The sequence below is a fragment of the Trichoderma ghanense genome, assembly GCF_004382785.1.
Source record: "Trichoderma ghanense strain CCMA-1212 chromosome Unknown scaffold_18, whole genome shotgun sequence".
NCBI classification, from domain to species: Eukaryota; Fungi; Ascomycota; class Sordariomycetes; order Hypocreales; family Hypocreaceae; genus Trichoderma; species Trichoderma ghanense.
In genome coordinates this window covers 324,080-351,206 of record NW_027395681.1, presented here as the reverse complement: position 1 = coordinate 351,206, position 27,127 = coordinate 324,080, and the positions used below count along the sequence as shown (strand labels likewise).

Sequence of the window (27,127 nt, the reverse complement as noted above, 5' to 3'; positions counted from 1 at the left end):
TCAGGTGTTCCGACGCTGCTTGCACTTGTCGTGCATAAGGTGACCGTTTCGTGCCGTTGTTCTGGTAAATTCCGCGCCACAGTTGGGGCAGGTGGCTTTGGCTGCTTGGCCAGACTTCTCTCGCTGGTGCCGAAGAAGGTTGCTAAAGGTCGAAAACTGCCGTCCGTTGCACCCATGCTCCCAGCATCGTGGCTTTGGCCGGTTCTGCACCACACGAACGTGGCCGGTGCTATCTGGGCTGCCAGTCCCAGTGCTTGTGGCAGACGAGGCTGGGCCGTTTGAATGCATGGCAGGGATGCGGTACACCATGCCGCCGTCTTGTCCCGGAATGGGAGCGTGAGGGATGCTGCGCCCTTGTGAGTATTGCTGGCTCGAACGCGACCAGTGTCACCGACGTGGTGGACGTACCTATATGCACCGGCAGTAGCATAGGTTGGCTGGTAATCCATCGACATGGAGTAGGTTGATGGCCTGTACACATGCCAATCATTAGTAACCGTCAAGATGGAATGAATGGATGCGTCATCACTCACATCTGCTGCTGATATTGAGTAGTGAATGCTGGCTCCGACATATGGGGGCTATAAGGGGGGAGGTACTGTGGCTCGCTGAGTGTCGGAGTAGGCTCGCTGAGGAGAGAGATGGTGGTCGGCGCAGCTGTCGCGTAGACGGGAAGGGCCATGCTGCTAGTGATGGCGGACAGAGACGCTTGCATGAACGGGTGGTCACTGGTGTCGGCGGATCGTTGCACTCGCGAGTGGACCTTGGAATCGCGGCGAACTTTCTCTCGTTGCTTCTTGAGGACTCGGTGCTCGGCAGTGAGCACGCTCTTGGGAGTGCTTGTGTGAAGCGTCCTCGGAACGCTCTGAGGTGAAACGCTGGGTTCCGACACCGGGTGGAGGATCGAGGCGAAATCAGGTCCTACCATGGTGGATGATGTGTTGACGGACTCGAACATGTCTTGGTGAGTAGAGTCTATAATACTATGTCAGTATGGCCTCGATCTCTAAGCTAAGAATAAGAGTCTACGTACGTGGCCAAAGTGGTGATCTCGACCTGATGGCGCTCATCTCGTATGGGATGGCAACGGCACTAAAACAGCTTGGTCAGGCGTGACTCAACGGCGCATTGAAGTGCAGCCTGCTCACCTCATGCTGGTAGAAGAGGTAGAAGTTGGAACCTCGGGATCAGATGCCTCCTTGGAGGGGGGCAACTTGGACTCTTATATCGGAAAGGTTGTCAGGGAGTTTGGAGGGAGGTGGGAAAAGGCAGAGGCCGAGCTGAGAATTGGTCTGGTTTTATAAAGTATCGAGTTCAAGTGAGACAGAGTAAGGCTGAAGCAGCGTCCGTGCCTTTGCATAAGCAGCAGGCTGTGGTGGCGTGTGCTGTAACACGCAGATTCGGTGGTGGGAAGCACGAGAGTATGATGTCTCCCACTGATAATCAGAACTGGAGAAGGCTCTGAAGGCCGGCGCTTTGCTGAGCTGTGAATCTTGTTGTGAGTGCTCCGATCAAGGGGCGAGCCGCCTGATACAGAGAATGGCGTTGTCAGGGACACTGGGACACTGGCGGCTGAAAAGCCAATGGTCGAAGAAGCGGCAGTTGTGGCTCTAAGAACGGGGCCTCGAAGGAATATAACGGCCGAGGGAGACTCGGGAGTCAGTTGCGGCCTCGAGGATCACGATTTAGATCGGCCAAGTGAAAGAAAGAAGTAGAAGAACGGGATTGAGCAAGCTAGGGCTTCTATTCGGCGGCTTTTGGATGCCGCGTCGCGTCTTTCACACAGGCTGACTATGCTGGAGGTTGTTGGGAAAAGGAAAAAAAAAAAAGTCGAAGGCTCCTCGAAGAAGTCTATATCAGAAAGAATGATCTGAGGTTCGACTGATGGATGATGGTTCCAGCATGGACCAGACGGCGACTTATAAGAACAAAGCGCCATGGCAGGAGAGGTGGAGATACCTGTACGAGTACTGTCGAGCTCGCAAAGGTGCATGACGAAGGGGAGAGGGGTGTGTGGCCTGGCAGCCCATCTAGACAGAAGAGATTGAGGGCTCTCCATGGCTGAGCGAGCGGACTAGCTTCAAGGCGTGTTGCTTGCCAGGATTGTCGAGAACCGCGCAAGGTACGAGTATGTACGAGTACAGAGCAGCTGTCTGTCGAGGGGGAGTGAGAGGCAGGAGAGGCGTGCAGGCAGACGAGCCCTGGCCTTGGGGGTGTGCGGAGGCTGTGGGCATCCCGGCGCCATGCCTTGCAGGGTCTTGGAGTTGTGCGAGGACGAGCATGAGGGCAGTTGGGCCGTAGGGCAGTACTATGCGCGGTATGCGATATGCAATAATCGGGACTCCGCAGGGGTCGCGAGACAAGGAGGGATGAGCCCGAGAGGTACCTATGGCGAATGAAGCCCCGTTATGTTGCCTGGACTGATGGCCGGCGGAGAAGCTGAGTGGTTACCAAAGGCAGCGTTCTGTAGGTACTTCGTCCTGCCAAGTCGGCTTTTGAACTTGGAACAGGAAATGGCGAGAGAGAGGCATCTGGTCAATGGTAGCACGATACTTTGACGATGCGGCTTAGGCAGTGAACGCAGTGGCTCAGCAGCAGAACACGGCGCAATACGGTGTAGCTGCTGCGCTCAAGCGACCCTGTACTGCGCTCTACTTGGCTGGTCTAGGCGTACGAAACACGCTTTACCCAGTTCCTCGGATGAGGGTGTCTCTCCAGGTATTCGTACGATAGATTGTTGCGTGGGCATCAACTTCTTGCATAAAGCTGCAAATTCTGCATACTGCCAAAGCCGCAATTTTTTAGCTCGCTTGCGTAAGTGCATATTGTCTCGTTGGAGGGGGCTTGGAGTGGCCCTGTAGATTGCATGCAAGCTTGAGCGCAAGCGTCAGTCTTCGGGAAGGCGAGGCGTGCGCAAAGCCAGAGGGGTGTGAATAGGAGAGCCTTGTTCTCTGGAACTGGCGTGGGGTCAAGCTCATCTGCATCTCTGCACGCTGTGGTTGATGAAGAAAATTGGGTGTGTGGATGCTGACGGGCGGCTTGGCGGCGCCGTTGTGGCATCTTCAAGGCTAGGCTCACAAGGCCTGCCCTACCAGATGCCTGCGTGGTACCTGATTGGAACCGGCTCGGGGTGCTTGTGCCATCATAAGCGCCTTCAGATGAGAGTTGAAGCCAGGTGGAGGCGGTTGGCCGGTCGTCTCGTCTCTGCTCTTCTCTCGGGGCCCCGTCCTCGCGCTGTAGGTAGTTTCTGTGAATGTATTCGGGGGTAAGTATACCATGACTCTGCCAATATGCTCGTAAGATGCGACTCGTCTTGGCCGGTCGACGCGTATAAGCATTATCTCCATGTAGCCCACCAAAAGAAACACGGAATGGGCGATACGCAAATGCAGGTGCAGGCATTGAGCCATGGGCACGGAGTTGGGGTTGGAGTTGGGGTTGGGACGACATGGGCAGGCAAGCAACCCAGATGCACGGGAGCCGTGAATGAGTTCTGAATACTTGTCGCGATGCTGGGCTCCGCGCCGGAGCTCAAGTATCTGCGTCCAAGAAGCTCATGGACTTGCGCTTGTACTCCGGATGTACGTGGACACCTCAAGCCAAAAGATCCTGGTCGCCGTCTTGTCTGTCTGTCTGTCTGATGCATGAGCGATAGGCCAACTCGAGCTGGGCGGAGCCGAGCGCACTCATGAAGCCCGAGCAGCTACCTAGTAGACGGCAATGATGCCCTGGCGATGCTCGACATAGCCGCTGCGCAAATTGCTAATGCAAGCCTCGAGTATTAGAACACGACAAGTGCTCTGGTATAGTCGCAGTAGTGCTTCGTACTCAATACCAGATGCCTCCATAACCGTACGGATCCATGGAGCCAGTCGGCATAAGGCTCTATGGAAGCACAAGCACGAGCAAGCACCAGCACAAGCACAGGCGCAGGCGCAGATGTAGGCACAGGCAGGCGGAAATGGTCGGGAGTGTGTGTCGCATGTAGATTCAAGCGTATGTGGATCGCACGTCGGTTTCGAGCACCTACTTCCCAAGTCGTACATGGTAACAGTGTGCACGGCCATTACCAGACGGAAAGGAAAGTATGTATGGTCCTAATACAGCTTGCTTTATTTCAGCTGCGAGTCCACTGGGCAGATTGTGCTTCGCCTCAGACCCAGACACGGATCTATCCTGCTAATCGCGAGCTGGCCGACCCATGTTGTCCAAGCCTCCAAGGACAGGTACGAGTAAGGTATGGATCTTGTTACGGAGCATATCTGACCATGTTAGGATCGGCAGATCGTTCAGAGACCACTCTAAATAACATTGGGCCGCATCTGTGCTTCGTGCAGGTCAGCCGGATGGAAGTTGTCTGCCCGACGTCGTCGTCGTACATGTACCGGACGCTCCCCGGGTGTTTGGCCAATTCTGCGACACCGAGTAAGCAGCAAGTAGGCGTGCGAAGCATAGCGAAGCATAGCGAAGGACGATTCCAGAATTGTCCACCAGATTTTCATCAAAAAAGGGTGCATACTCGCTTTTGGAAGCAACCTCTGGCTGCATCCCCTGCGTGAGATCTGTGCGGTTGGGGGTTGCTGTACAATTAGTGCTCGTGGTAGCTCCAGTAAGCACTCCCGTGTCTGGCTCAAGATTGGGATGGCGGATGTCCACAAATGCAACCCTTCTCTGGTGTGCCGACACTATACCTTCACGATGCTAGAGAGAGGTAGGTTATTAGCTTTGCTTCGTACATGTACGAGTTGTGGGAGGCGTTCGCAGCTGATGATTCATACTTACCTTGCATACGCAGGTAGGGGGCCTTGCCTCTACCTAGGTAGGTCTCCCCCATCACTCCCCCAATCTGGAGCAGGTGTCGGACAAATACACATAGAGTTCGACCTCGACTCAGAGTTGTAGGCAACTTCTGGCCCCCGTAGGGTCAGACGGACAGAAACAAGGACAGGGGCCCGCGTGGAGAGGGGAGAATACAGTTCCCGGTAGCATCGTTCTAGTCGCACAGCAGGTACCGATTGAGTAGCTCGTACTTCGTATACCTCGGGCAAGGTAGCATCGGTACCTGCTGGCCATGTTGCACGGTGCTGGCTGCGTGTGGAGCAGCCTGAAAAGCAGGGGTTGAGGGAAAAGAAAGCTATCGTAGCCGAACCCTCGATTCTATGAGATATGGGCGAGACGCGACAACCTGAGGCATCAGCTTCAGAGTTTGGTGTCGGCAGATGGCTGGGTACCAGTGTACCTGCCATTTGGCAGACGGGAGGAGGCGCTGCAAGGTACGCAGTACGACCGCCGTGTGTCTCAACTTGCCGAAGCGCCCACTTGGAAATGGAAGAGATGGCTTCGGGACGCACCGCTTCTAGAAACAGCCACTGTCCAACGGCTGAATCCTGCCAGAGCTTGAGACACTCCATGTTGTTGGCTGTCTTGCAGTTTATTCATCTGTATATCTCAAGTAGGTAGGTAGCTTACCTAGGTAGTGTAAGAAGGGCTCGACTACGTTTATTCGGATGCTCGTTCGTTAGAAGCTATGCAATGTGCCAAGTATTGTAGAAAATCAATGTCGCGATGCGAGGTAAGTAAGTATTTTCTCGCGGACGACCGCACCAAGAGGGGATATGCCAAGTACCAAAGTCCCAGACCTCAGCAAGAACCAGAGCTGGAACCTCCAATCTTGAATCTCCGTAATCCTGGACCTGGCAAGCTCTCGTACTCGGCCCAATTCTGGTACTCCGCGCTCTCGGCATTACGGTCACGTACGGGTACCTCAACTACAAACAGCCGCAAGGGATTTCGTATGCTAAGCCAATCACAACGTGCCGTCCAGCACAAGCGCTCAACCCGCTAAACAGACGCGGTGCAGCTGGTTGACTGTCAGCAACCGTTCTTCCGCATTGGATCGGATTCTTGTCTTATTACCCTGCCCTGACTGACGCGCCAAACGAACGGCACGACTACCGGAGTGCATGCTTCGGACACTGCCCAAATCGGACCACGACTAGGTTCCTTGCTGGCGGCCAACCAACGATCCGCGAGCGCGAGAGGTACCGAGTACGTTGTCTTTCCTCTTTGGGTAACATGAAGCGCGGCCCCAGGTATCTCGTACTTGCCGTTCTGGTCGATCGCTCCTTGCCTGCATCTGGTGAGTCAGGGCTAGTGGCCTGTGCTGTTAGGCGAGTTGGCGAGCTGCTCACTGAGATGCACCGTCACCCCCAACAGCGTTACCAGCACCCAGGCAAGGCCCAAACCTGAGGTGAGCACAACACCAAACACCAACGCCAGACGCCTGGTGCTGGTTCAGGTTGCTTCTGCAACCTCTCGCCTGGCCCATCGATGCGAAACGACCCAGTGCCAGCACGCCGGCACGCCCTAGTGCTCTCCCCTCCCAAAAATGCCCGTCTGTTGGTCGACCGGTGCACGAGGCAGCGGCCTATCGGCGACCACTGCCGCCGATTCGAAGCACAAACCAGCCTCAGGTGTCTTCAGCTCTGCCTGCGGGTGCAGGCCGTGCAGGTCCAGCGCCAATCACACGCCTCGATCGAGAGGGATTCTGGCAGCACTCCCACTGCCACGGCCAACCTCAGCCCTGCGTCGCAAGACGAGGTCGGCGTCTATTCAACCCAATCGAGTCGGGACACCGCACGCTGGCGCTGCTCCCCGCCTCAGGCTAGCCCCAGGCCACCACAAAAGATCATTGGCAAAAAGCGGTGCCAGCCACAGCCCTCTGATCAACGGCTCTCGACCGATGACTGGCTTCTTTGCATGGCCCCCAATCGGAAGATGACATCGTGACATCGGATGACCCCTTCTTGACACGCCACGCCTCTGCTCAATCAACAGGGGGTCCCTCTGCTGGAGCACCAGCCAGTCCCGTCAATCCCCTTATAGTCCGGCCCCCAACTTATGCTTTGATATTCTCATACTGGGTTGCGTATGCCAGGTACTGGATGCCTGCCGAGTGCTAGCACGAGTACAGACTGGTCATTTTCACACTAAGGCGGTAAACGTCCCGGCGGCCCCTGGACTCCTCCTCGCCTCTTATCTTCCCCGAGCAGTTCGCATTCTATCTTGGCCCAGCAAGGTGCCGGCGCTAGATGACGACAGGAATAAGCAAGATCGATATGGATTCGTTTATTCCCTTTGGACCATTGCTTCAGCGGCTAGGACCTGGCTCCTATTGAAGGGTCGAGGCGCGAACCGTGACCTGCGTCCGCGCAAGAATGCCTCATGGAGTTGAGGAACTAGTCGATACAAAGAAGAGAAGGCAGATTTCGTGCTTATGCTCTACACCCTTAGGCAATGTAGGTGCAAGCAGTATTCTGGGTTAAGCGACTCCGTTCCAGCGAGCCGCGACTTGTGGCAAATTGACAACAAGTCATGCTCTAGTCTGCTCTCCTCACGTACGGCGTCATAACCGGACAAGACAGTGTCCATCTGGGATCTTCGCTCGCCGTCGCAACCGACTCCGCGGCTGGCCCCTTCTCTACCCGAGCTCAAGCGATGAGATGAGGTCAGCGTGTGCATCTGTGTTACAGCTGCCAGCCTCGAAGTGGTCCATCCTGGCTCACAGCAGAGCCATGAGCCACTCTTCTAAGCAAGCACGAGCCACGAATATCACCTTGCAAAGACGAAGGATCTATACGTTTACGGGCAATCGTGTAATTGCTGCCCTGAATACCGCCGGCGTACGACCCTTGCCAGCACTGCCGGGTATAGTCGTGGATTCGCGTTATAATCCCAAGGACGGCCTTGCTGTTCTCCATATTTAGGACAGCCTAGCAACTGCAATAGCATCCTTTGGAGGTGCAAGAGGGGTTGTCAACCTGGATAAGCATCAACAACAACCCCTTCCATCGGACTGAGCCTCTACACTAATACTGTGATGGCACCATGCGGAGAGGTCAGTCAAGCGTTACCTCAGATCGTTGAGCACGCAAGTTCCCACTCTGCAACGGGGCATTCTGCTGGTAGGTAAGAATTCGCTTGTTCTGTGACCTACCAAGATACGGTCCTGATCCAGGGGTCGAATCAGATTGTTACTCTGGGGTTGCATTGGCCTCAAAGAATGGGGTTCCCCCTTCGCCCTTGGTCTTACTTTTGGCTTCAGGTCGGCCCATGCGTTCTCACACAACTCTGAGAACCGCTGGCACTGTGTTTCATTCTGCTGTTTGGTGTGGGGTTTGTTGAAGGCCACGTTTTTTTCTCGGTCCCGAGGACAGGGTAATGCGTCCCCGCCGCTCTCCGACCCGGACACGACGATGAGGTTGGGATTCCGGGATGTCCAAAGGCTCTGTTCCCAGCATCGCCTCGATCCATCACTTGGATGGGCACAGGGCAAGGGCGATCATTCAATTGCGTAGTCGCATTGGGCTACACTGGGGGGTGGCAGAGAGCCGAAACTGAAAGAGAGAGGCAGTTGAAAAGGCGGGCAGATTAGACATTTGCGACACTTTTCTCGGCCAATGACCGCGGCCTCAAGACTGCACCTCGTGAAAGAAGAGGTATTCGTGAACAAGGTGTATCGACAACGGCATGCATGTACCAGCCCCGCGTCGGACATATAGCAAGAGGCGATTCTGACAACAGATCCACAGCTAATTTGGCTCGCAGAAACAAAGCCGTACATACATATCGACTGGGTCAGGCGGTACTTTATGAGTTGCTTCATACTCGGCATGCTTCTTGCCATAGCTTCCATGCGATGAGAAGTTCGGGTCGAGGGGGTGGCAGCTAGATAAGGTCAATGCGGTTATTCAACTTCGATCGACGACTAGGGGGACCCCAACCAGGTGATGACTCAACATACACCCCTCTGTTCTGCTCCTACCACTCCCTCGCGTGCTTTTTGAGAACGTGCCACATGCAACATCATCTCGTGGACTCGCCAGGCCCTGGCCCGGTTGACATCCTGGTCGCGGAGGGAAGGGGAATAGGCCGGCTGTCGCTGTCACACCATGACTGCTTGCTGCACGTCGACGAAAATGGCATGCCTCTATACGAAACAAGGTTAGACAGCTGCTTGAAGATAGTACACTGAGGCAGGGTAAGGATTCACTGGACTGGCCAGGTCCTGGTCTGCTCGGGATTCGCTCGTAACTCTGGCCATACAGGCGCCGGCATTACTCGTCACTACACTTTTTTCAAATCATTGACTGGTATGGGACGGGACATGGTTGATCACCAAAGCAGCGACGGAAACGCATTTGTAATGCCTGTTTGTATCCCGTCATTCTTGCAGGGCACAGTGGCAGGCACCAGGCGGCGATACTCGCAATTCTCCGCCACAACGTTGAACTTGGACGCTGTTAGTTACTTTGCTCACCATCTACTCGTGCCGTGGACATGGCAGAACAAGCATTTCCTGGATCACCTTCATCGAAACAAGCACACCACCTTGAACCTTCACCGAGGTCCGATTTGCTGACTTGGTGGCTGTCCAGCGAAGTGAATATCATGGGTGTTCAAACGTCAGATGAAGGCCTTCAGTATTGCTCCGGATACCCGTTTCCCTGGCGCTGGGCATTCATGGAAAACATCAGGAGAGAATTGGCACTTGGCTTTGGCTAAGAGCAGCACCGAGCACCCCCCGTGTGCCCCGCGCTTCTCTCAGCCCTGTCCTTTGCTGGGTCCTGGAAGCTGCCCATCCTTTTTTGCTTTCTGGCATTTCCCCGAAAGGCGGCCTATTCACAATATCAACCACGCTAACAGAGGAGAACGGCTTGCCCTGTTCGTATGGCACACAAGTCGGATCAATTCAATGTTTGCAATTTGTCAAGATGCGGAACGGACGAGTTCTTCATCGGCAGCGGATTTGGGCCGTCTTAGTCTCAGTGCGACCCCCTTAAAATGTGGCATTATGAGGGGAAGAAAACACAGTCCGCGTAAGGAGAGATAGTTGCCGGCCGAAGGCAACCAAACCCGCCCGGACTACGGAACATGCCCCCCACCGACCAACTAAGGCTATCGCATGAGATTTGCTCGGTCAGACCGCGGGATCCGGAGCAGCGAAGGGGGGGGGGGNGGGGGGGGGGGGGGGTGGGTTTGCTCAACGACAACCGGGTTTCTGGAGGCAGCGCCATACGCCGCTCTGCTCTGACAGTAGAGGCGTCGCCGCCACATGCCTTGCGGCCACTGATCTCTGGCAAAGAGCCAATGAGGCCGGACAGGTTCAGCTACTTTAAGTCCTCCTTTCGGGCCGCGGACTAGATGGCTTAGGGGCAGCGCCGGTGCGTGTTCGCTTCCTCTTAGCTGGCTCGGCATCTACTGTACTATCATAAACACGGAGAAGGGTTGGTGCAACCGCAGCTACCGCCTGCTTCAAGGCTTAATGAGTGGATGGGTAAACGCCAACGGCCCACCTCCTCATCCTGCTCGGGGCGGGTATCGCATCTTTCACGGCGTCAGACCAGGAGCTGCCGCCCCGATGCACTGTCAGAAGAAGGACGACAGGATTCTGCCTCGCCGTGACCAGCTTGACGGCGGGAGATCTCTTGTCATGCAACGCCACTTGCTGGGCTTTGGCTCGACGGCTCTTCTTCAGACAACCAAACCTCCAGGAGCCCATGTCTCTTGCAGTCCCGTGTCGCCTCTCGGCCCCTTCCCCCCTTCCTCCTTGGCGTCCAAGCTTCGTACATGCTTCCTATGCAGGACTACTGTACGTGGGCAGTTGCGCAGGGCCGCATTGCTTCGCTACCTGCGAGCTGTGCCGCACTGGACGAGATGGCGCTTACACGCGCCTCCGTCGATGATCAGAGGCTAGTGCAAGACTTGTTTCTGACCAGCCCAGATCGCACATCATGTTATGAAAGTAGGTCCCAACGTCATACCTTTATCGGGCATCATGAAACGAGCTCACTTTCAGAAGTACTAGGCACACTCTGCATAGTGGCTCGGGAAGGTGGGCAATCACTCTCCCTCTGAACTAAGCAACTCCATTACCTGGTACCGAGGGGGGGCGAAAGGTTCAAAGGCTTCGAAAGACTTTCCCCATGGAACCAAGGTAAGTCTATACGTCCACCCTGAAGAACGCGGTCTCTCTATTTTAGTAGTAGGGAGTAGGCCAAATAAACGGTCTGCTTTGCTCGTCAACTTTGCTCTCGATTCATGCTCTCTAGCCACGTGGCTGTGAACGAGCTACCGCATCCTACTCCGAACTTGGTACCCTAGGGCCTTGGTGTCACGATTCAGCCCAGATTGTCTGGGGGAGGATTTCAATCGTCGCTTGGATAGCCTTCCCGCAAGATGGAAGTCCCCCACAATCGCGATTAGTCCTTGTACCTTGCCCAAGGGCGAATCCAACGAGGCTTGCGGGAGAGAGCCACTTGCCGCGAGCCTGGACATTGGCTGTTATCAAGGATTTGCTAAACGGCAAAGCTCGGCGGTACTATGGCGATCTGTCGAGGAGAGATTCACCAAACAAGCACTGGATGAATCAGCAAGGACGCAACGGTGAGCTCAAAGTGCTGACCGACGCAGAATGAGGACGATTTCGTATCGTCAAGAGAGCACACAATGAAACGAAGAGAGAAAGCAGGACTGCTGCAGCTTACATGTACAGGTACGAAGTACGGGTACCAGCGTTGTACGAGTTGATGTGCAGGATGAGAAGTGAAAGGTCTGAGACAGGGGAGACAGGGACTTCGGGGATCCATGAGGTAGGGTGTGCAGCTATCAGGTGTCTACTCATTGCCTTGGGGAGTGAGGGGAATCAGTAAGTAAAGCGAGTTTTCTGTTTACATGCATATCCAGATCGCGGCGGAGCCCTGGCCGGCCTGGACGCCACAGACGTCTGATTCTATCTGTATGCAGCTAGACGGGCTCTGGCTCTCGGGTGGCACGACGCTCTCTGCTTCAGTTTTCATGGCCGTCCCAAAGAGGAAATGGCCGAGTTTCTGAAGACTCGCAACGTTGGGAGCCTGGAGTTTGGGTTGAGAGGAGGCGATTACGAAGCGACGACGTACGTTCACGCGTGTGCGAGCAGCAGACAGCTAACAGCTGATGGCTCGGCGCAAGGCTATAGCGGAGTTTGCGGAAAGGCCATGACGAAGGAGATAGTATTGGGGAGCAAGTGGTAGTATCCTTGACGCCTATGACCGAGATGCGATCTGTCAAAGGGCCGAATGCAACAGCGTCAAGCATTTCTTTTTCTTTGACTTTGACTATTCGCGCTCTAGCGAAGATCAATTCGTACGAACACTGCTACGGAGTACTGACGTTTACAACTGGGTCGAGCAGGGGACTTTTTTTCCCTGTTGGAAGTGAGGCAATCTGATTCGAGCCGTCGGCCGGGTCTCGCTTGTCACAGCCTTGAAGGACTCCATTCGAGAAACCCCGACATTTCTGTATGGGAAGAGGCCGTCTTGCGAGTCACAAGAGCGGTCGATAGATAAGACAACAATCCGCTCTCGCATTGACGAACGGGTCACATCGGGGGAGGGTACTGTACGCTGTCGGGGAGAAGAGAGCGGTTTGTATCTCCCTTGCAGGGCCTTCGGGCTGAGTACGTGGTCCTCTTTTTTTTTTCGATCTTTGGTGCATCATTTTGTTTCTAGATTGTCTTGTCATTGGTCAGATGGTGGAGGTATCTCCTGTGTTTGTGTCTCTACTGTGCTGTCCTCTATTTCTTCGACTCACCCCCACCCCGTTTTCATTAGCAATTGGCAAAGGGGGTTGTGGAACGATTGGCTGACACGGAAATGTGGGAGAATGCTTGGGCGTTACGTCGCTGCTTCGAGGTGCGTCGGTGAACCGCAAAGAGGATGAAGGAACAATGATCGGAACCGAGTGGGAGACATGTGACAGGACAGGGGGGGGTTAGGCGTTCTCCTCTGCCATAAGATAGTGCGAGATCATCTCTGTTCATTTTCCTGGACGAAGAGGTGAGCTTTCGATGCGACATATGGCCGCATTCAACCTCCTTATATCGTATCACGGCTACATGGCACTTCTACGTGCCATGACAAAGTACGCATATGGCAGAAGCAAAGATGCTTGAGATGTGTCTCTGTCATGTAGGTACAACCCATTAGGCATACCAGGTATGAGATGCTGATTTGTGACGAGAAGACGAAAAAGGTACCCTACATCTCCATTGCACCAAGCCCGTCTTTGGATGCGATTGCGAGGTTGATTGATGAGCGGCCTTACTAATGCAAGATATCCTTACAAATGTGAATCGGCGAGGAATTCGAATGGACTTTCTCCGTTTGTATATCCGATCCGAGTCGGGTTTGTAATGAGGCTGTTTGCGAGACCCGATTTTCATTTCTGCGGTTGCCTTGACGCGGCTTTCGGTGTTGTTACCGTTGAATCCCAGTCCGTTTCCACGCAGAGGCCATCACTTGTTTTTGTGTGTTCAATGCGAGATGTAGCTGAGGCTGGATGGGCCATGCACCATGGTAGGGCGAAAATATGGGCTTGGAACGTCGTGCTTGATACATGAACTGTATTTTGAGATGCAAGAGACGTGTGATAACATGTGTAGAGCAATACTGGCTGTCCGATACATTCAACGTAGTCTGTGTAGTATATGGTGCTAAATTTGAAAGAGACTGACAAGTCCTAAAGCCCGCTTGGCTAAGCGGTATAGCGTGTCACTAGTAAAATACTTGACATGACAAGGTGATCAGTTCGACTCTGATAGTGGGCATTCATTTTTTGCAATTTTTTTTTCAAGTTACCCCTTCCTTTCTTTTTTTTTTTTTCTTTTCTTTTTTTGAATACCTCCAAGTCCGAAGCTGTCGCCTTGTCTTTTTGTATCAATGTGTGCGAGGTGTGAGTGGCAAACAGTGTGTAGATCCGGGGAAAGGGGAGAGGCAAAAAGGAGGTTAAATACAGGACAACACGAGAGGAGACTCGGGTAAACTATTTCGGGGTGGCTACTATGCGGTGACACAGCGTCCAGGCAGGAGGCAAAGGAAAGAGGCAGGGCAATTATTTCTTCCAAAGACGGCAGCGCTGCGCCCATCACGTTCCCCTCCGGTGAGAGGGGCTGTTCTGTCCCCCATGACTCGATTTGTTGCATCGCGTGTTCTGGGGCGTCGACGTCATTGTAGACATCTCTCTGTCTTGCGCCCCTTCTACTAGGCATTTCCCCTTGCGCCTCTCCTCCGCAGCAGCGATATGAGTTTGGATATTTGTTTCGGGACACGTGCGATGCGGGCTTTCCTTGTATGATCACGATGGCGTCCCTCTGTAATAAGAAGCGTGGTTAAAATCAAGCGATGAAGTGTCTGTTATTGACGATGTCACGAAAATGATAAAAAAAACAAGGCGGGGGAAACCCAGAAAAGAGGCTAAAAGAACGCGGGCGGGTTCCCGCAATGTTGCCCCTCACAGCGGGCGCCAGCTTCTTTGTCTTTCGGGACAAGCTCAGCTTTTGAATCTGCTCTAGCAAACCAAAACAGGGCGTTTGACGGAAAGGACGAAGAAGCCTAAAAAACTAGAAAGAGAAGAGAGGAGAAAGAGAGAAAAAGCACAACGTGGCCAGACGAGGGGATATCCGAAGCGACCAGCTGGCATCTTTTCTTGTGGTTCTTTTGCTGTCATTTTTTTTTTTTTCGTTGGTGTTTGNGCCACAGACGCGTCAGCAATCAAAGCGCATCTCTCACCCATTTGCACCCATTCCCATCCTCTTCACAGGTACCGAATGGCGAGGGAAAAAAAAAGATGAAGAAGAGAAGGATCAAGACTCACGTAATCCCAATCGTGCAAAACGTCAAGAGCACCATCTGCACCGTCTCCGAACCTCCCCGAATCGATGCCCGTCCGACCAAGGAAGCCGCCATCGCGGACGTCTCTTTCCCTCTTTACTCTGTACTCTTGAATCCCCTCTTAACCACCACCAATTCAAATTCAGAAGAAAGGAAAATAGATGAATTAACTCTCGCTTTTGAAATCCCCCTCGTAAAATGGCATTTGCTATGTAAACATTGCTATCATCATCTCAACTCCTCGTGGCTGTGTGATTTTTCCTGGGTGTTTTGTGTTGCGTTTCGTCGTCCCTTTGTTCTCTCTTCTCTCACCCAATCTCACGCTTCTGCGTGCCTGAGCGTAAAACGGCCCTGGCAAAAGGGGTCAATCTCCCGCTTAATATCATGGCGCGTCCTTTTGCCAAACCCCCCATGTTCCCTTGGGCCTATTATTAGGGACTGCCCCCCTGTGAGACCCCCATACCCAGACCAACTTCGACTCACAATCTCGTTCTAGACTCGAAACAGCCATAGGGGTCTCACAGGTTCTCGTATTTGCGCCAATTCCACCTCCCTTCTGCTCGCCAGCCTGAGTCTGGAATAGCCTTGTGACACAGATCCAAACGGGTTTCGAGTTTCAAGTCTCATCCTGCTTTGCGTATGGCTCACATCTACAAAGTATTTTTATCACTCATGTTTTCTTTGCCCTTTCGCCAGCTGACAGCCGGTCAAAGCACGTCGTCATGTTGTACAGTCGGTTCCTACCAAGCCGCCAAGCTCGCGCCATGTTCGTACAGAAATTAAATCATGTCATGGTATCTTTTTGGCTCAGACCTGTCTACCCCGTGCTTCGATATGGTAGGACATGTTCGACCCCCTACACCTGTCGCATCTCTTCCATTAAGCCGCTTGCTCTCTCATGCCTTACACCAGGCCTCGTTGCCCAACGCCTCTTACATAAATCCGACAGGACAAATCGACGGCCAAAAATGACAACAAAATGAAGTAAATCTCGCCTGCTGGAAGAGCCACAGTCGAAGTCTGCTTCCAATCGATGCGTCCCCTGGCTCAAGCTTCATCGCGAGAGACCATCCGAGGGCTTGCAAGGCAAATTGACACAGGAAAGAGACAAAAAGAGAACGTAAGACAAGGGGCTTCATGAAACAAAAGAAACCGAAGAGGATGGGAAACCTTGAAAGAAAATAGAAACGCCTGGGTGCTTGCCTGTCCCTCCTCGATGCCTTGGTTATTGTGTACACGTGCATCTCCTCGATGCTATCCCCCTCATTCCCACATTTGCTGGTTCGACTCAATGGAGACCATAATCAAGTGACACAAAGGTGGAAACCGCCTTCCTCATCACAGCCTCCGCAGCTTGTGCGTCATCCGGGCTGCAACCAGCGTGCTGATGGCGCCAATAAACAGGCAAACCGCAATGGCGTTGGTGCCCTCCTTGCCGCCCGGGACCTCCTCAGTGGCATCATGCAGCTCAGGGCTCTTGCCGGGCTCAAGCAGGGCAAAGACGATTGTGGAAATGAAGGTGCCGATGAACTGCGGCAGCGTGGTGTAGATGTTGAGGATGCCAAAGTAGATGCCCGATAGCTCACCCGATGAGGAAGAAGATGCCGCAGACGAGGGCCGGGAAGATTGACGCGATGAAGGGAGGACCGAGGGATCCTGTGCGCCGCTGAGCTTGTTGACTTCAATGCCGAGAAAAGCTGTTGGCGCCCACATGGCGATGGCCCATGGTCTGCGAAGAAGGTGAGCAAAGGTTCCCTCTACAAGTTATGCACGTATATGGCTGCTTTCCCGATAACTTGGCCGAGAAAAGTACTTACACGCCGCAGAGACACATGAGAAAGGTGGCTGATACCAAGCTCCTCGCCAGGGGAGCCAGAAACATGGACGCTGAAAACATCAAGTGACCACAGATCCAGGCCGTCAGCAGGTCAGGCTTGGCGCTGTTGAGCTTCTCGAGGAAGCCGGCCATGGCCCGTGGCGGACGGTGTGTGTAGCTGTCATCAGCGGGCGAGCGGATCACCATGGGCAGCAGGAAGGCTCCGACGAAGCTGACGGTCGAGTAGAGCATCAAGGCCGCGCTGCCGATGCGCCCAATCTCTCCCAGCGTGTCCGCCGACTTTGCAGCGCCAGGCGGGAGATCGTAGCGAAAGTATGTCTCGCCCACCCAGGTGGTGCTGTAGAAGAGAAAGGGGAACCAGCCGATCCAGGACCAGAACTGGGCCCAGCAGATGGCCTGGACACGGGGCGGCAGCGTCAACAGCGTGGAGCGGATCTGGCGCAGGACGCTGAAGGGGCTGTCGTCGCCATGCTTCTTGGTCGGGCCCTTGCTGGCGACCAGGACGCGCTCCGTCACGGCCCAGCACGTCACCGCCGTGGTGCCGAGGATGGCCATGGCGGCGATGACGGTCAGCTGCTTGAACTGCGTGTCGCCGAAGCCGGGGCCCAGGAGGCGGACGAGGTCAATGGACCCAGCGCCGTACCCGATCATGTGGCCGATGGCATTCATCCGGCTGCCTAAAGGGTGAGAAGAAGAGGAGAGGCGTCAGTGGCATCTCTCACAGAGGGGGAGAGGATTGTTACTCGTCAGCTACTCACCCCAAGCCGCTCCTGTCTGCTGCTTCTCGATAGGCAAAGTATCAACCACGAGACTCCTCGCACACGACATGACTAGAACCGAGCACCATCATCCATCAGCCAGAATCCTCTGAAACCAAGCAGTTCACAACAAGACATACTCGCGTTGATGGCAAAGTCGACCGCGTAAATCGCGGCCACAGCCAACACCACCGTTGCCCTCATCGTCGCCGCATCCTTGCCATCGCCGCCCCCCAGCGCTGCCACGATCTCGCGCGTGAAGCCCAGCACCAGCAGGCTCGCCGACACAATCACGGCCCCGACCAGCATCAGCGGGCGCCGGCGGCCCCAGCGCGACGTGCTCTCGTCCGCGACGACGCCGACAATGGGCTGCACGATGAGGCCGGACAGCGGGCCGGCGATCCAGACGAGGGAGGTGTTGCTCTTGGTGAGGCCCAGGTTGAGGAGGTAGGGCGTGCAGTCTGTTGATTGGTGACGCGGGGCGGTGTTAGCTGGTGTTTGATGGCTGAACTGAAACCTTCACATGGAGATCATCCTCCTCCTCATCATCATCATCGAGGGTTACTGGAGCATCTCGATTGATCCCCATCGAGGGGCGGAAAGGACAGACTCACACGTCATTTCGATCCCCCATGTAAACCTGCCACAGACGCGTCAGCAATCAAAGCGCATCTCTCACCCATTTGCACCCATTCCCATCCTCTTCACAGGTACCGAATGGCGAGGGAAAAAAAAAGATGAAGAAGAGAAGGATCAAGACTCACGTAATCCCAATCGTGCAAAACGTCAAGAGCACCATCTGCACCGTCTCCGAACCTCCCCGAATCGATGCCCGTCCGACCAAGGAAGCCGCCATCGCGGACGTCTCTTTCCCTCTTTACTCTGTACTCTTGAATCCCCTCTTAACCACCACCAATTCAAATTCAGAAGAAAGGAAAATAGATGAATTAACTCTCGCTTTTGAAATCCCCCTCGTAAAATGGCATTTGCTATGTAAACATTGCTATCATCATCTCAACTCCTCGTGGCTGTGTGATTTTTCCTGGGTGTTTTGTGTTGCGTTTCGTCGTCCCTTTGTTCTCTCTTCTCTCACCCAATCTCACGCTTCTGCGTGCCTGAGCGTAAAACGGCCCTGGCAAAAGGGGTCAATCTCCCGCTTAATATCATGGCGCGTCCTTTTGCCAAACCCCCCATGTTCCCTTGGGCCTATTATTAGGGACTGCCCCCCTGTGAGACCCCCATACCCAGACCAACTTCGACTCACAATCTCGTTCTAGACTCGAAACAGCCATAGGGGTCTCACAGGTTCTCGTATTTGCGCCAATTCCACCTCCCTTCTGCTCGCCAGCCTGAGTCTGGAATAGCCTTGTGACACAGATCCAAACGGGTTTCGAGTTTCAAGTCTCATCCTGCTTTGCGTATGGCTCACATCTACAAAGTATTTTTATCACTCATGTTTTCTTTGCCCTTTCGCCAGCTGACAGCCGGTCAAAGCACGTCGTCATGTTGTACAGTCGGTTCCTACCAAGCCGCCAAGCTCGCGCCATGTTCGTACAGAAATTAAATCATGTCATGGTATCTTTTTGGCTCAGACCTGTCTACCCCGTGCTTCGATATGGTAGGACATGTTCGACCCCCTACACCTGTCGCATCTCTTCCATTAAGCCGCTTGCTCTCTCATGCCTTACACCAGGCCTCGTTGCCCAACGCCTCTTACATAAATCCGACAGGACAAATCGACGGCCAAAAATGACAACAAAATGAAGTAAATCTCGCCTGCTGGAAGAGCCACAGTCGAAGTCTGCTTCCAATCGATGCGTCCCCTGGCTCAAGCTTCATCGCGAGAGACCATCCGAGGGCTTGCAAGGCAAATTGACACAGGAAAGAGACAAAAAGAGAACGTAAGACAAGGGGCTTCATGAAACAAAAGAAACCGAAGAGGATGGGAAACCTTGAAAGAAAATAGAAACGCCTGGGTGCTTGCCTGTCCCTCCTCGATGCCTTGGTTATTGTGTACACGTGCATCTCCTCGATGCTATCCCGGTTTCCATAAACTGTAAGTGTTAAGACAAAAAGGCAAAATCCATCGCTTCGTTTGGGGTGTTTTGTCTGCCTCGCGCCAACGCCGTGGTCAAAAGATTCAATTACGCCTCTCTTCATGAGTCGGCCAATTTGGCAAAATGTTTGGACCAGATCCAGCCCACCTGGTCCGTTGGGTCGTCTTGGTTTTTGGCAAGCCAGAGCTCGCCTTTCTCGGCAATCACATCGAATATCTGTCAATATCTCATTATTAGCATGGCTGGCTCCACAGTTGACGGGGCATTGGAATCTTGGAAAAAAACATACCTCGCCAGCCTGATACGTCAGATAAGGATAACCGGCCTCGTGCTTGGTTGTCGAGATGTTGAACTCAAAGAGCGACGCCGCCAGCCATAGGATATTGTATCCGTCGGAAGCATGCGCTCGCTCCCGCGATGATGCTCTAGAGGACCGCTGACTGTCTTCGGGGCCGTCCGGCAGAGGGAGGGCAGAGTGGAAGAGGTTCGAGAATCTACGGCTGTCGTGCTGGTGGTAGCTGGAATAGTACGCCGTGCCCGAGTCTCGTCGAATGTGAGGCGCTGACTCCGTGCTCTGTCTCGGCATTGAGACAGCCGACGAATCGTAGCTTTTGCCCGTACTCGGCCGCGTGCCTCCAAGTGATCGAGAAGTTGCTGGTACATCGGCCGATCTCGGGGATGTCATTCCCGCTTGATTGCTTGACAGGCCGGCATAAAAGTCTCGGTAATAGTACTGGTGAGGACTGGGAGCTGACGTCCCGAAGCCAGAGGACGGACCCGCGCTGATAGGGGAGAGAGTAAACGAGCCGCTATGCCGTTTGCCAAAGTCGGGAGGCGGTAGACTTGGCGCAGCTTCGCCGTTGAAGGACTGGCTCCATCCTCTATCTACCGACTCCGAGGTACGGCCTCTGGTTCTGGGCAGGCTGGCGTCGTCTCCGTGATTTGTTGATTGCGACGTCCTTCCGCGGTAAGCTGGGTTGATGATGCTGATGCTGGCCATCATCTCGTTTGCATAGGGAAAGTCTCGCTGGAAAGTTGACACTATCTCCTCAATGTCTGGCATCGTGGGAGAGTCCGGTAGCACAGCTCTCATCTTCTCTCTCCAGATAAAGTACCAGTTGGCCTGGATGTTGATGAGGTTGCCCAGACAGATGTTTCCCACCTTCTCCGTCAGCGCCGAAAGCTTGGGAAGCTCCTTGATTAGCGTATCGTTGAGAGCCTCATACTGCTCAACAAGCTCCTTAAGCTTGGGGTCGACGCTTTTGCCCGCCTTCTTCAGCTGCTCTGCGCGCTCCCACACGACTCGCCGTTTCTGTCTCTTCTTCATAGCCAACGAGGGGTTACCGTAAGACTTGATGACCTGCTCAAAGGGCTCAATGACATGCTTTCGAATCTGGGACAGCTGGTGCAATACAAAGTCAGTACGGTCATTTGCGGAAAGCTTGCAAGGGAAAGGGGGGTTGCGAAACTTACATGCTGCTCGAGCGCTACCTTCTCAATGTCGCGGATCGAGATATTGAACCGTACCCACTTGCTCTCTAGCTCGGGGAAGCTGCTCGGCTGGAGACGCATCACCAGCTCGATGGCTGATAGGTATTGCAGAAACTCGTGCACATACGACGAAACTTGTCTGGTGTAGAACTCGACATCGCGCAGGACGACCTGTAGCCGCAAGTAATCGTCGCTGAACCTTTCCTCCAGCTTGAGATACTCGGGATCCTCCGGTGGCCGGGTGCCGCCCTGCAGCTTGTCCACCTTCTTGCCAAAGGCACGAGCGAGTCCGGCCTTCACGTCGGACTCCTTACGTTTTCTACCGACGATTTGTCCGACCAGCTCAAAATTCTTCTTCGTCTTGTTGATCTCGATAATGGCCTCTTCGAGGGCGTCTTTGGCCACCACGAGGGCCTCGCGATCGGGGTGATCCTGGGGCGTGTGCTGAAGGAGCGTCATGATCAGATTCGGATACTTTGTGATTCGCTGCATCGGTTTGATGAGGAGGGAATCCAGGTCCCAGGCAGCCGTCAGGTCCTTGGCTACCTCATTACACTCGTTCAGCCATATCTGCACCGTCGGGTCCTGCTGGATCTGGATCAGTTTCTTTGCTGCTTGGTCGCTGTTTCTCAGGAACCCTTCATGAGCAAGCTTCATCTTCTCCATGTTGGCTTGGAACGTTGGACCAAGCGACGTCTCCCGGTCCTTGGCATCACTCAGGTCGACGATGGAAGTCTGGCTTTGTTCCGAGTAGATCGAGTCTTCCCTCGCAACGAGAGACCGGCCGCCTTTCGGCACGTAAATGCTGGCCACCGCCTCTTTGAGCAGGACGAGGAACGAAGTATGGAACTCAATGATCTCGTCGCTGTTCCTGAAGATAAGTTTGACAATCTTGGCATCCAGCTTAGGGCACGCCTCTGCGGTGCCCTTGTAGATTTCCTCCACAATGTTCATATCTCTTACAAAGATTGCTTCGGTGTCCACGAGCTCCTTGATGACGTTGCGTCTCTGGATCAGGCGATGGCGCTCTTCGCTGCTCAGGCCCTCGGATTCCTGGATGAAAGACTTGGCATCGCTGTCCACCTGGGTGCGACCGTCATAGTACCGATCCATGGTCTCCATCGAGGTCATGTCCATCATCGACAGAGGAGTTTCCGAGTGGTGCGAGACATATTCTCCACTTCCGCGATCAGAGTTGACCAAGGTGCTGCCATACTGGGACTGCTCATAGAATACACTTGACGTTTGCGAGTCGATGGCCGAGTTCCGTCCAGAGCGCGGGTGAGGTGATGGATCGTTTTTCCCGGGGGAAGAGAGATAGGAAAAGTCAGAGGTCGCCTCTGCGGACAGATACGGGATGGAGAAGCCTTCGCCCGTGTCTAGCTCCGGCAGCTGCTGGCCAAGCTGGATCGACGACCGCGTCGAGTCGACAGAAGGGCGGACGCCGACTCCGCTATAGGGGAGGCTTCTGAGGGAAGAGTCGTCTCGCCCGGACGAACCGGACATCTTCCACGAGCTGGCTCGCAGGACCGGAGAGTCTGAGGCCTCGGAGTGTGCAATGCTGTCGACGGAGACATTCGTCCATGCCGTCTGGTGGCTCAATCTGTCGGCCCGAGAGATCGAAGGCGGCGCCAGTAGTCTGTTTGGTGGGCCCGCATCCAGCTGCTCGTCATGCGAAGGGTACAAAAGGTCGTCAAACGTTTCTATGTCTGATGATGCGCATGTAGAGGCCCTGTTCGACGAGAGAGTGCCGCCGTAGCGGTACGGGGATCGCTCATCCTCCATCCCATCGCGATCGTCTGTCTCTTCGGTGCAGGCATCAGTGGCGGCATCGTCGACATCACTACGCATGCGACGAGCCATTGCCGGAACGCTTTCTAGATCCGAGTGGCAGTCAGATTCATCTTGAATGTCCAGTCGGGGAAAAGTCGCCGCCTGCGCAGTCCCTTCGGCAGCAGGGGGCTCGCGTGAGGGCTGCGGCAGAATGGTCACAATGGTTTGGTAATCTTGCTGGGCATGGGGCTCCAAGGAGTGCTCCCGATGCTCATTGTCGTAATAGGCGTCAGGGATGAACGGCTGCTCGATAGGGTGACGATCTTGACTGATTTGATGGGTCGCAGGACGCGGCCGAGGCGGCGACGATGCAAAGTCGTCGTCCTCAAAGGGGCTTCGGTACTGAGAGCGCTCTCTCGTCGGCACTATAATCTGTGGGCTGAGCGGCCGATCGGACATAGCCAGGTCGGCAAGCTCCGCCTGGGGCTCTGTATCAAACTCCGTAACAGCAGACGTGGCTGAAATGATTGAAATGGTCGACAGAGGCCTCTGCTTTCTGGCTACGGTGGAGGACGGTGAGGGTTCAGGGAAGCCCCCGGGGATGCCCAGCGTTGGCGAATCACCCCCCTTGCCAGATGCCGGGTGCGAGGCTGCATTTGTCGGGATTTCTAGAAGGGTTTCCTGGTTCTCCACAGCAGCGCGAGAGCCATGATCAGCTGGGAGTTCCACAGCCGGCTCTTTCGTCGAGGGGCTGCTTTCGACTAGCCCTGTCTCTGCCGCTACGTCTGGAATTACTCGTGCATGGCCGTCCCGGGACCCCTTATCCGTCGCCTCGCCGTCCCCAGCAATCACCGTGGTCGGTGAATCCGTAGATGTAGATGGACCTGTAGCCGTATTATCTGTCGCTGTAGATTCGGTGGCTGCGGCTTTCGATTCGGCCTCCTCCATCTGCTTCCGCCTCCTCTCCACCGCTTTCTGGCGCACCTCAAAGGCCTGGCTTTCGCGAATGGTCTTGGTGTATGCCAGTCGAATGTGTTCTCGACGCTGTTCGAAATCTATAGGTCCAACTATGATCTTACGCTTCGCCGGATCGTACGTCTTCGACGAAGAAGGGCCGTCCCGTGCATTTGGCCGTGCAGGGGGCTTCGCCTTGGCCGCCTCTTTCATCCGGGAGCTTGCTGTTGTCGCTACGGAGACTGGCTGTCGAGGTCGAGAGCTCCTTAATGGCGGTGAGAGCTTAGGCGGCGCGGTGGACACGTACGCTTGGAGCCGGTTGTTGCTATTGCTCGGTGTAACAAGCCCCTGGGGAGGCTGTTTTCGACCCGTCTGCGTGGGTGTTTTCGCTCGAGTCGTGGAGGCGATCGATTTGGCTTGTCTGCTACTGCTACGACCATTGACTGGCGGTCTCCGAAGCGCAGAGGGCGAGGCCGATCGTGAGGAGGTAGGACTAGAGTTGGTTGGGCTCGCAAGCCTCCTGCTGATGGAGACTGGGAGTTTGGAGCTGGCGGATGCCGACGCGTGCGAGACCGAAGGGGTGGCGGCTGCGGCCTCTGCTGCGACAGCCGTTGCCGTGACCGTGGCTGCCGCAAGAGCAGTTACCGTTGGCGATTTCGCCCTTGTTTTCGTTGATGCCGACGTCGACGCAGGCGTAGGCGATTTGGGATTGAGGGTGGTGACGATGGGCTTCAGCGCCGAGAGATCGCTGCGAGATCGCGCGTGGGTTTTCGGCGTGCTCCCTCGGGATATGTGGAGGTCCCTGTACCAGCTGGACGGGGACGCGGGCTCGGCTTCGAGGTCGGAGAGGCTGCGTTGGCGCCCCACGAGGCCGTGCACGTTGGATTCGGACGTTCGTCGCGGGCGGATGGTGTCGATGCCAAAGCCTGGAGCGGCAACGTCGAGCTGGCCCGGGGGGATTTCGCCGAACAGGAGGCCCGGGAACTGAGGATTAGACTTTGGAGATGGCGGCGACGGCTGGGAGGCTGAGGGTGGGGACTTGTGTGGCCGTAGTGTCATAGAGCTGGAGGCGGTTGAGTTCCCGTTAGTGGATGTCTCAGGCTGATGATTGCCAATACGGTTTGCAAACGACCGCGAACTTCCCGCCGCCTGCTCGCGTTCACCGTGCCGTGGCTTTTGCGAGCGGGCTGACGAGGCCGGCGTCGAGGCCGAACGCGAGGTCGAGGCTGAGTTGGACGACGACGACCGAGACTGCTTGGACGAGTTCGAAGCGGGGATCACCGGGCGAGGGCTTGGGTGCGTGGACGAAGGGCCCGGCAGGCTGGGCTTGGGCTTGGGCTTGGGCTTGCTCGAATCTTGCTTGCTGACCCGGGCTACCGGTGCAACCTGGCGTGGAGGAGCTCTTGGGATGGAGTTGGGTCCGCCGTTCTGATCGAAGCGCTTCTTCAGATCTCTCACGCTGGGGGCGCTGGCCGAGGGGGATCTCGACGACGACGCCGCGGCTGGCCTGCGGTCGAGGGGGCTCGAAGCGGAGCGCATGGCGGTGCTGGTACCCTGACGGCTAGCACTGCGATTTGCAGGCGGCTGCAGGTGTCTTGCAGCAGCCCCATCCGCGGTGGGAGGCGGGACTGGCGAGGCCATTGGGAGTGACTGTGGCTCGCCGCCGGGGCTGGACGCTGTCTCGTAGCTCCTGTAGTAGTCGTCAGGATCTAGGGTGGCAGCTGCATGGTGGGCGAGGGCTTGGGCATTGGTGGTTGAGGCGGGCAGGACAATGTCGCTGGCAGCGGGCGGGTGCGAGTTGGAGGTGAAGTTGGAGGTTGAGTTTGAGGTCGGATGGGCCAGATGGGGGAGATGGAGATGGGGCAGATGGCGAGCCGGCGGATGCGCATCGTGGGCTACAAACACGCTATCATCCAGACTGCTGCGCTCTACTCGGGCTGGCAGGTCCAGGTCCAGGTCCGGGTCCGGGTCCATAGCATCACTCGATCTGGCTGGCGACAATCGCGGTGCTGGTGCTCGACTGGGCAACGACTGGCCGGGGCACGTCGAGAGGAGAGGCCCCCAAGCATCGATCCGTCCCTCTCTGCGGCGTGTTTCTCGAGGCCTTGGTGTCTCTCCGGTGGCGGCACCCTCGTTTGATTTTTCCCCCTGGGAGACGGGCGGCTTTCGAAGCTGCTGCTTGGCCCTGGCCGGCTTCTGTGAGACGTGGGCGAGGAGATTTTGGGGGGGGTGGTGATTGGAAGGCGCCGGGGAGATGGAATCGAGGAGCTGCAGCTGCAGGCCGGATACGACGCCCAGCGAGGTGGGTGATCCAACCGCTGCAGTCGAGGCCTGCACATTAACGGTCTGGGGCCCCTGTAGCGGTCCCCCTCACTGGCTCTCACTGGCTGGCGCTGGTCTTGGGGGCCCTCTCAGGGCCTGTTCAGCCCACCAAGGGCATGTCACTGCTGCGCTCCCACTTCCACGTCCACGACCCAGTAGGTTAGTAGGTAGTAAGGTAATGGAAGGTACCCCGAGGTACCGCCCAACTGTCTCCGTAGGTACTCGTAAAGTGGTGCTCGAGGTGTCGACTCAATTGCATGCGTGTACCTAGTAAGGTATTCGAGGACTAATGTCGACTAATGGAGAGCGGATGCGTTAGACGTGGACGGGGCTGTTTAGTCTCCGCCGTTAGAGGCTGGATGGGGCTTCTGCTCGTCGTCTTCTCGATTTCTGTGTGTGACTACCACTAAAATAGCATCTAGGACTTCTTTTCCATCTAAGGACGGAAAAAAAAGAAAAGAAGGGAAACGGCCGTGTTTCACCTTGATGGGTTCTCTCGTCGTTTCTTTTTCCCCCCCTCATGTTCCATTACACGATGCCGCCTGGGCCATTCTAACTCGGAGAGGGCTGTACTAGAACCAGAGGCGAGGAGAAAAGGACGAAAGCTGAAAATTTCTCCTGTCGTCTGATTCCCGTTGCGTTCCTGCCGGCCGGCGGTAATCAGTTGACGACAAGGTAATATATGAGAGAACATTGTGAGCTCCCACGTCTTGAACGGCTTCAAGTTCCGCAGGTTCCTGGCGACATTTTCTGGGCCTGTTGTACCATTGAAGTATACACGATCAGCACCGGACCTCGTCTATCTGAAAATCAAGGGGCACATGCTGGCCTGCTGAAGGAGGTCTGACAATCAACGCCTCGCCTCACAATCGAGTGGTGGCTTGAAAGAGGCGTCCATTCATGTATCCATTCGTTCAGTGCTTATTCCCTACTGGGAAGCTGCATCGACAACGTCTTTGCCCTCAAATGTTTTCACTGCACCAACCATTCTCCCCTCACTCCGTTCCGTTCTACTCGAATCGGACAAGAGTCTACGAAATCACAAGCAAGATCGCACAGGTGCTGCCACCTCGGCGAGGGAAATTGGCGCTCTAATTCCGATCCGAAGGACGATTGCGCCGAATGCAACCCGGCTGCTCTGCTGCTGGCTCCCACCACTCCGTGGAATCAGTATTGGCAGCGCGCTCGATCTGCTCCGTATCGTATCCTGAGACCCTTTTGCTCCCA

At 55.2% G+C, this 27,127-nt stretch overlaps 9 protein-coding genes across 9 annotated transcripts; 4 read left to right on the top strand and 5 right to left on the bottom strand.

Annotated features, from left to right (window-relative positions):
- CCMA1212_009747 (uncharacterized protein) lies at nucleotides 1-1,070 on the bottom strand (the record flags this gene model as incomplete). The annotated part of the gene is made up of 4 exons (XM_073706817.1): nucleotides 1-346; nucleotides 409-471; nucleotides 534-975; nucleotides 1,034-1,070. 4 exons carry the CDS (start codon nucleotides 1,068-1,070, stop codon nucleotides 1-3), a joined length of 888 nt encoding a protein of 295 aa, XP_073554644.1.
- Nucleotides 1,071-2,030: 960 nt separating this feature from the next.
- CCMA1212_009746 (uncharacterized protein) lies at nucleotides 2,031-2,234 on the bottom strand (the record flags this gene model as incomplete). The annotated part of the gene is made up of 1 exon (XM_073706816.1): nucleotides 2,031-2,234. The coding sequence occupies one exon, from the start codon at nucleotides 2,232-2,234 to the stop codon at nucleotides 2,031-2,033; it is 204 nt and encodes a 67-aa protein (XP_073554643.1).
- A 1,473-nt stretch (nucleotides 2,235-3,707) lies between these two features.
- Nucleotides 3,708-5,411, bottom strand: CCMA1212_009744 (uncharacterized protein; the record flags this gene model as incomplete). The annotated part of the gene is made up of 4 exons (XM_073706814.1): nucleotides 3,708-3,800; nucleotides 3,857-4,026; nucleotides 4,380-4,580; nucleotides 4,871-5,411. The coding sequence occupies 4 exons, from the start codon at nucleotides 5,409-5,411 to the stop codon at nucleotides 3,708-3,710; spliced, it is 1,005 nt and encodes a 334-aa protein (XP_073554689.1).
- Nucleotides 3,999-4,559, top strand: CCMA1212_009745 (uncharacterized protein; the record flags this gene model as incomplete). Its single annotated transcript, XM_073706815.1, has 1 exon — nucleotides 3,999-4,559. One exon carries the CDS (start codon nucleotides 3,999-4,001, stop codon nucleotides 4,557-4,559), a length of 561 nt encoding a protein of 186 aa, XP_073554690.1.
- Nucleotides 5,412-6,330: 919 nt separating the features above from the next.
- CCMA1212_009743 (uncharacterized protein) lies at nucleotides 6,331-6,789 on the top strand (the record flags this gene model as incomplete). Its single annotated transcript, XM_073706813.1, has 1 exon — nucleotides 6,331-6,789. The coding sequence occupies one exon, from the start codon at nucleotides 6,331-6,333 to the stop codon at nucleotides 6,787-6,789; it is 459 nt and encodes a 152-aa protein (XP_073554647.1).
- Nucleotides 6,790-8,857: 2,068 nt separating this feature from the next.
- On the top strand, nucleotides 8,858-9,034 carry CCMA1212_009742 (uncharacterized protein; the record flags this gene model as incomplete). The annotated part of the gene is made up of 1 exon (XM_073706812.1): nucleotides 8,858-9,034. One exon carries the CDS (start codon nucleotides 8,858-8,860, stop codon nucleotides 9,032-9,034), a length of 177 nt encoding a protein of 58 aa, XP_073554646.1.
- A 2,842-nt stretch (nucleotides 9,035-11,876) lies between these two features.
- On the top strand, nucleotides 11,877-12,071 carry CCMA1212_009740 (uncharacterized protein; the record flags this gene model as incomplete). Its single annotated transcript, XM_073706811.1, has 1 exon — nucleotides 11,877-12,071. One exon carries the CDS (start codon nucleotides 11,877-11,879, stop codon nucleotides 12,069-12,071), a length of 195 nt encoding a protein of 64 aa, XP_073554645.1.
- Nucleotides 12,072-16,046: 3,975 nt separating this feature from the next.
- On the bottom strand, nucleotides 16,047-18,159 carry CCMA1212_009738 (General alpha-glucoside permease; the record flags this gene model as incomplete). The annotated part of the gene is made up of 6 exons (XM_073706810.1): nucleotides 16,047-16,437; nucleotides 16,526-17,222; nucleotides 17,304-17,375; nucleotides 17,444-17,764; nucleotides 17,918-17,943; nucleotides 18,068-18,159. The coding sequence occupies 6 exons, from the start codon at nucleotides 18,157-18,159 to the stop codon at nucleotides 16,047-16,049; spliced, it is 1,599 nt and encodes a 532-aa protein (XP_073554796.1).
- Nucleotides 18,160-19,459: 1,300 nt separating this feature from the next.
- CCMA1212_009737 (Dynamin-binding protein) lies at nucleotides 19,460-25,552 on the bottom strand (the record flags this gene model as incomplete). Its single annotated transcript, XM_073706809.1, has 3 exons — nucleotides 19,460-19,576; nucleotides 19,650-20,762; nucleotides 20,834-25,552. The coding sequence occupies 3 exons, from the start codon at nucleotides 25,550-25,552 to the stop codon at nucleotides 19,460-19,462; spliced, it is 5,949 nt and encodes a 1,982-aa protein (XP_073554799.1).
- Between the last annotated feature and the right edge of the window lie 1,575 nt (nucleotides 25,553-27,127).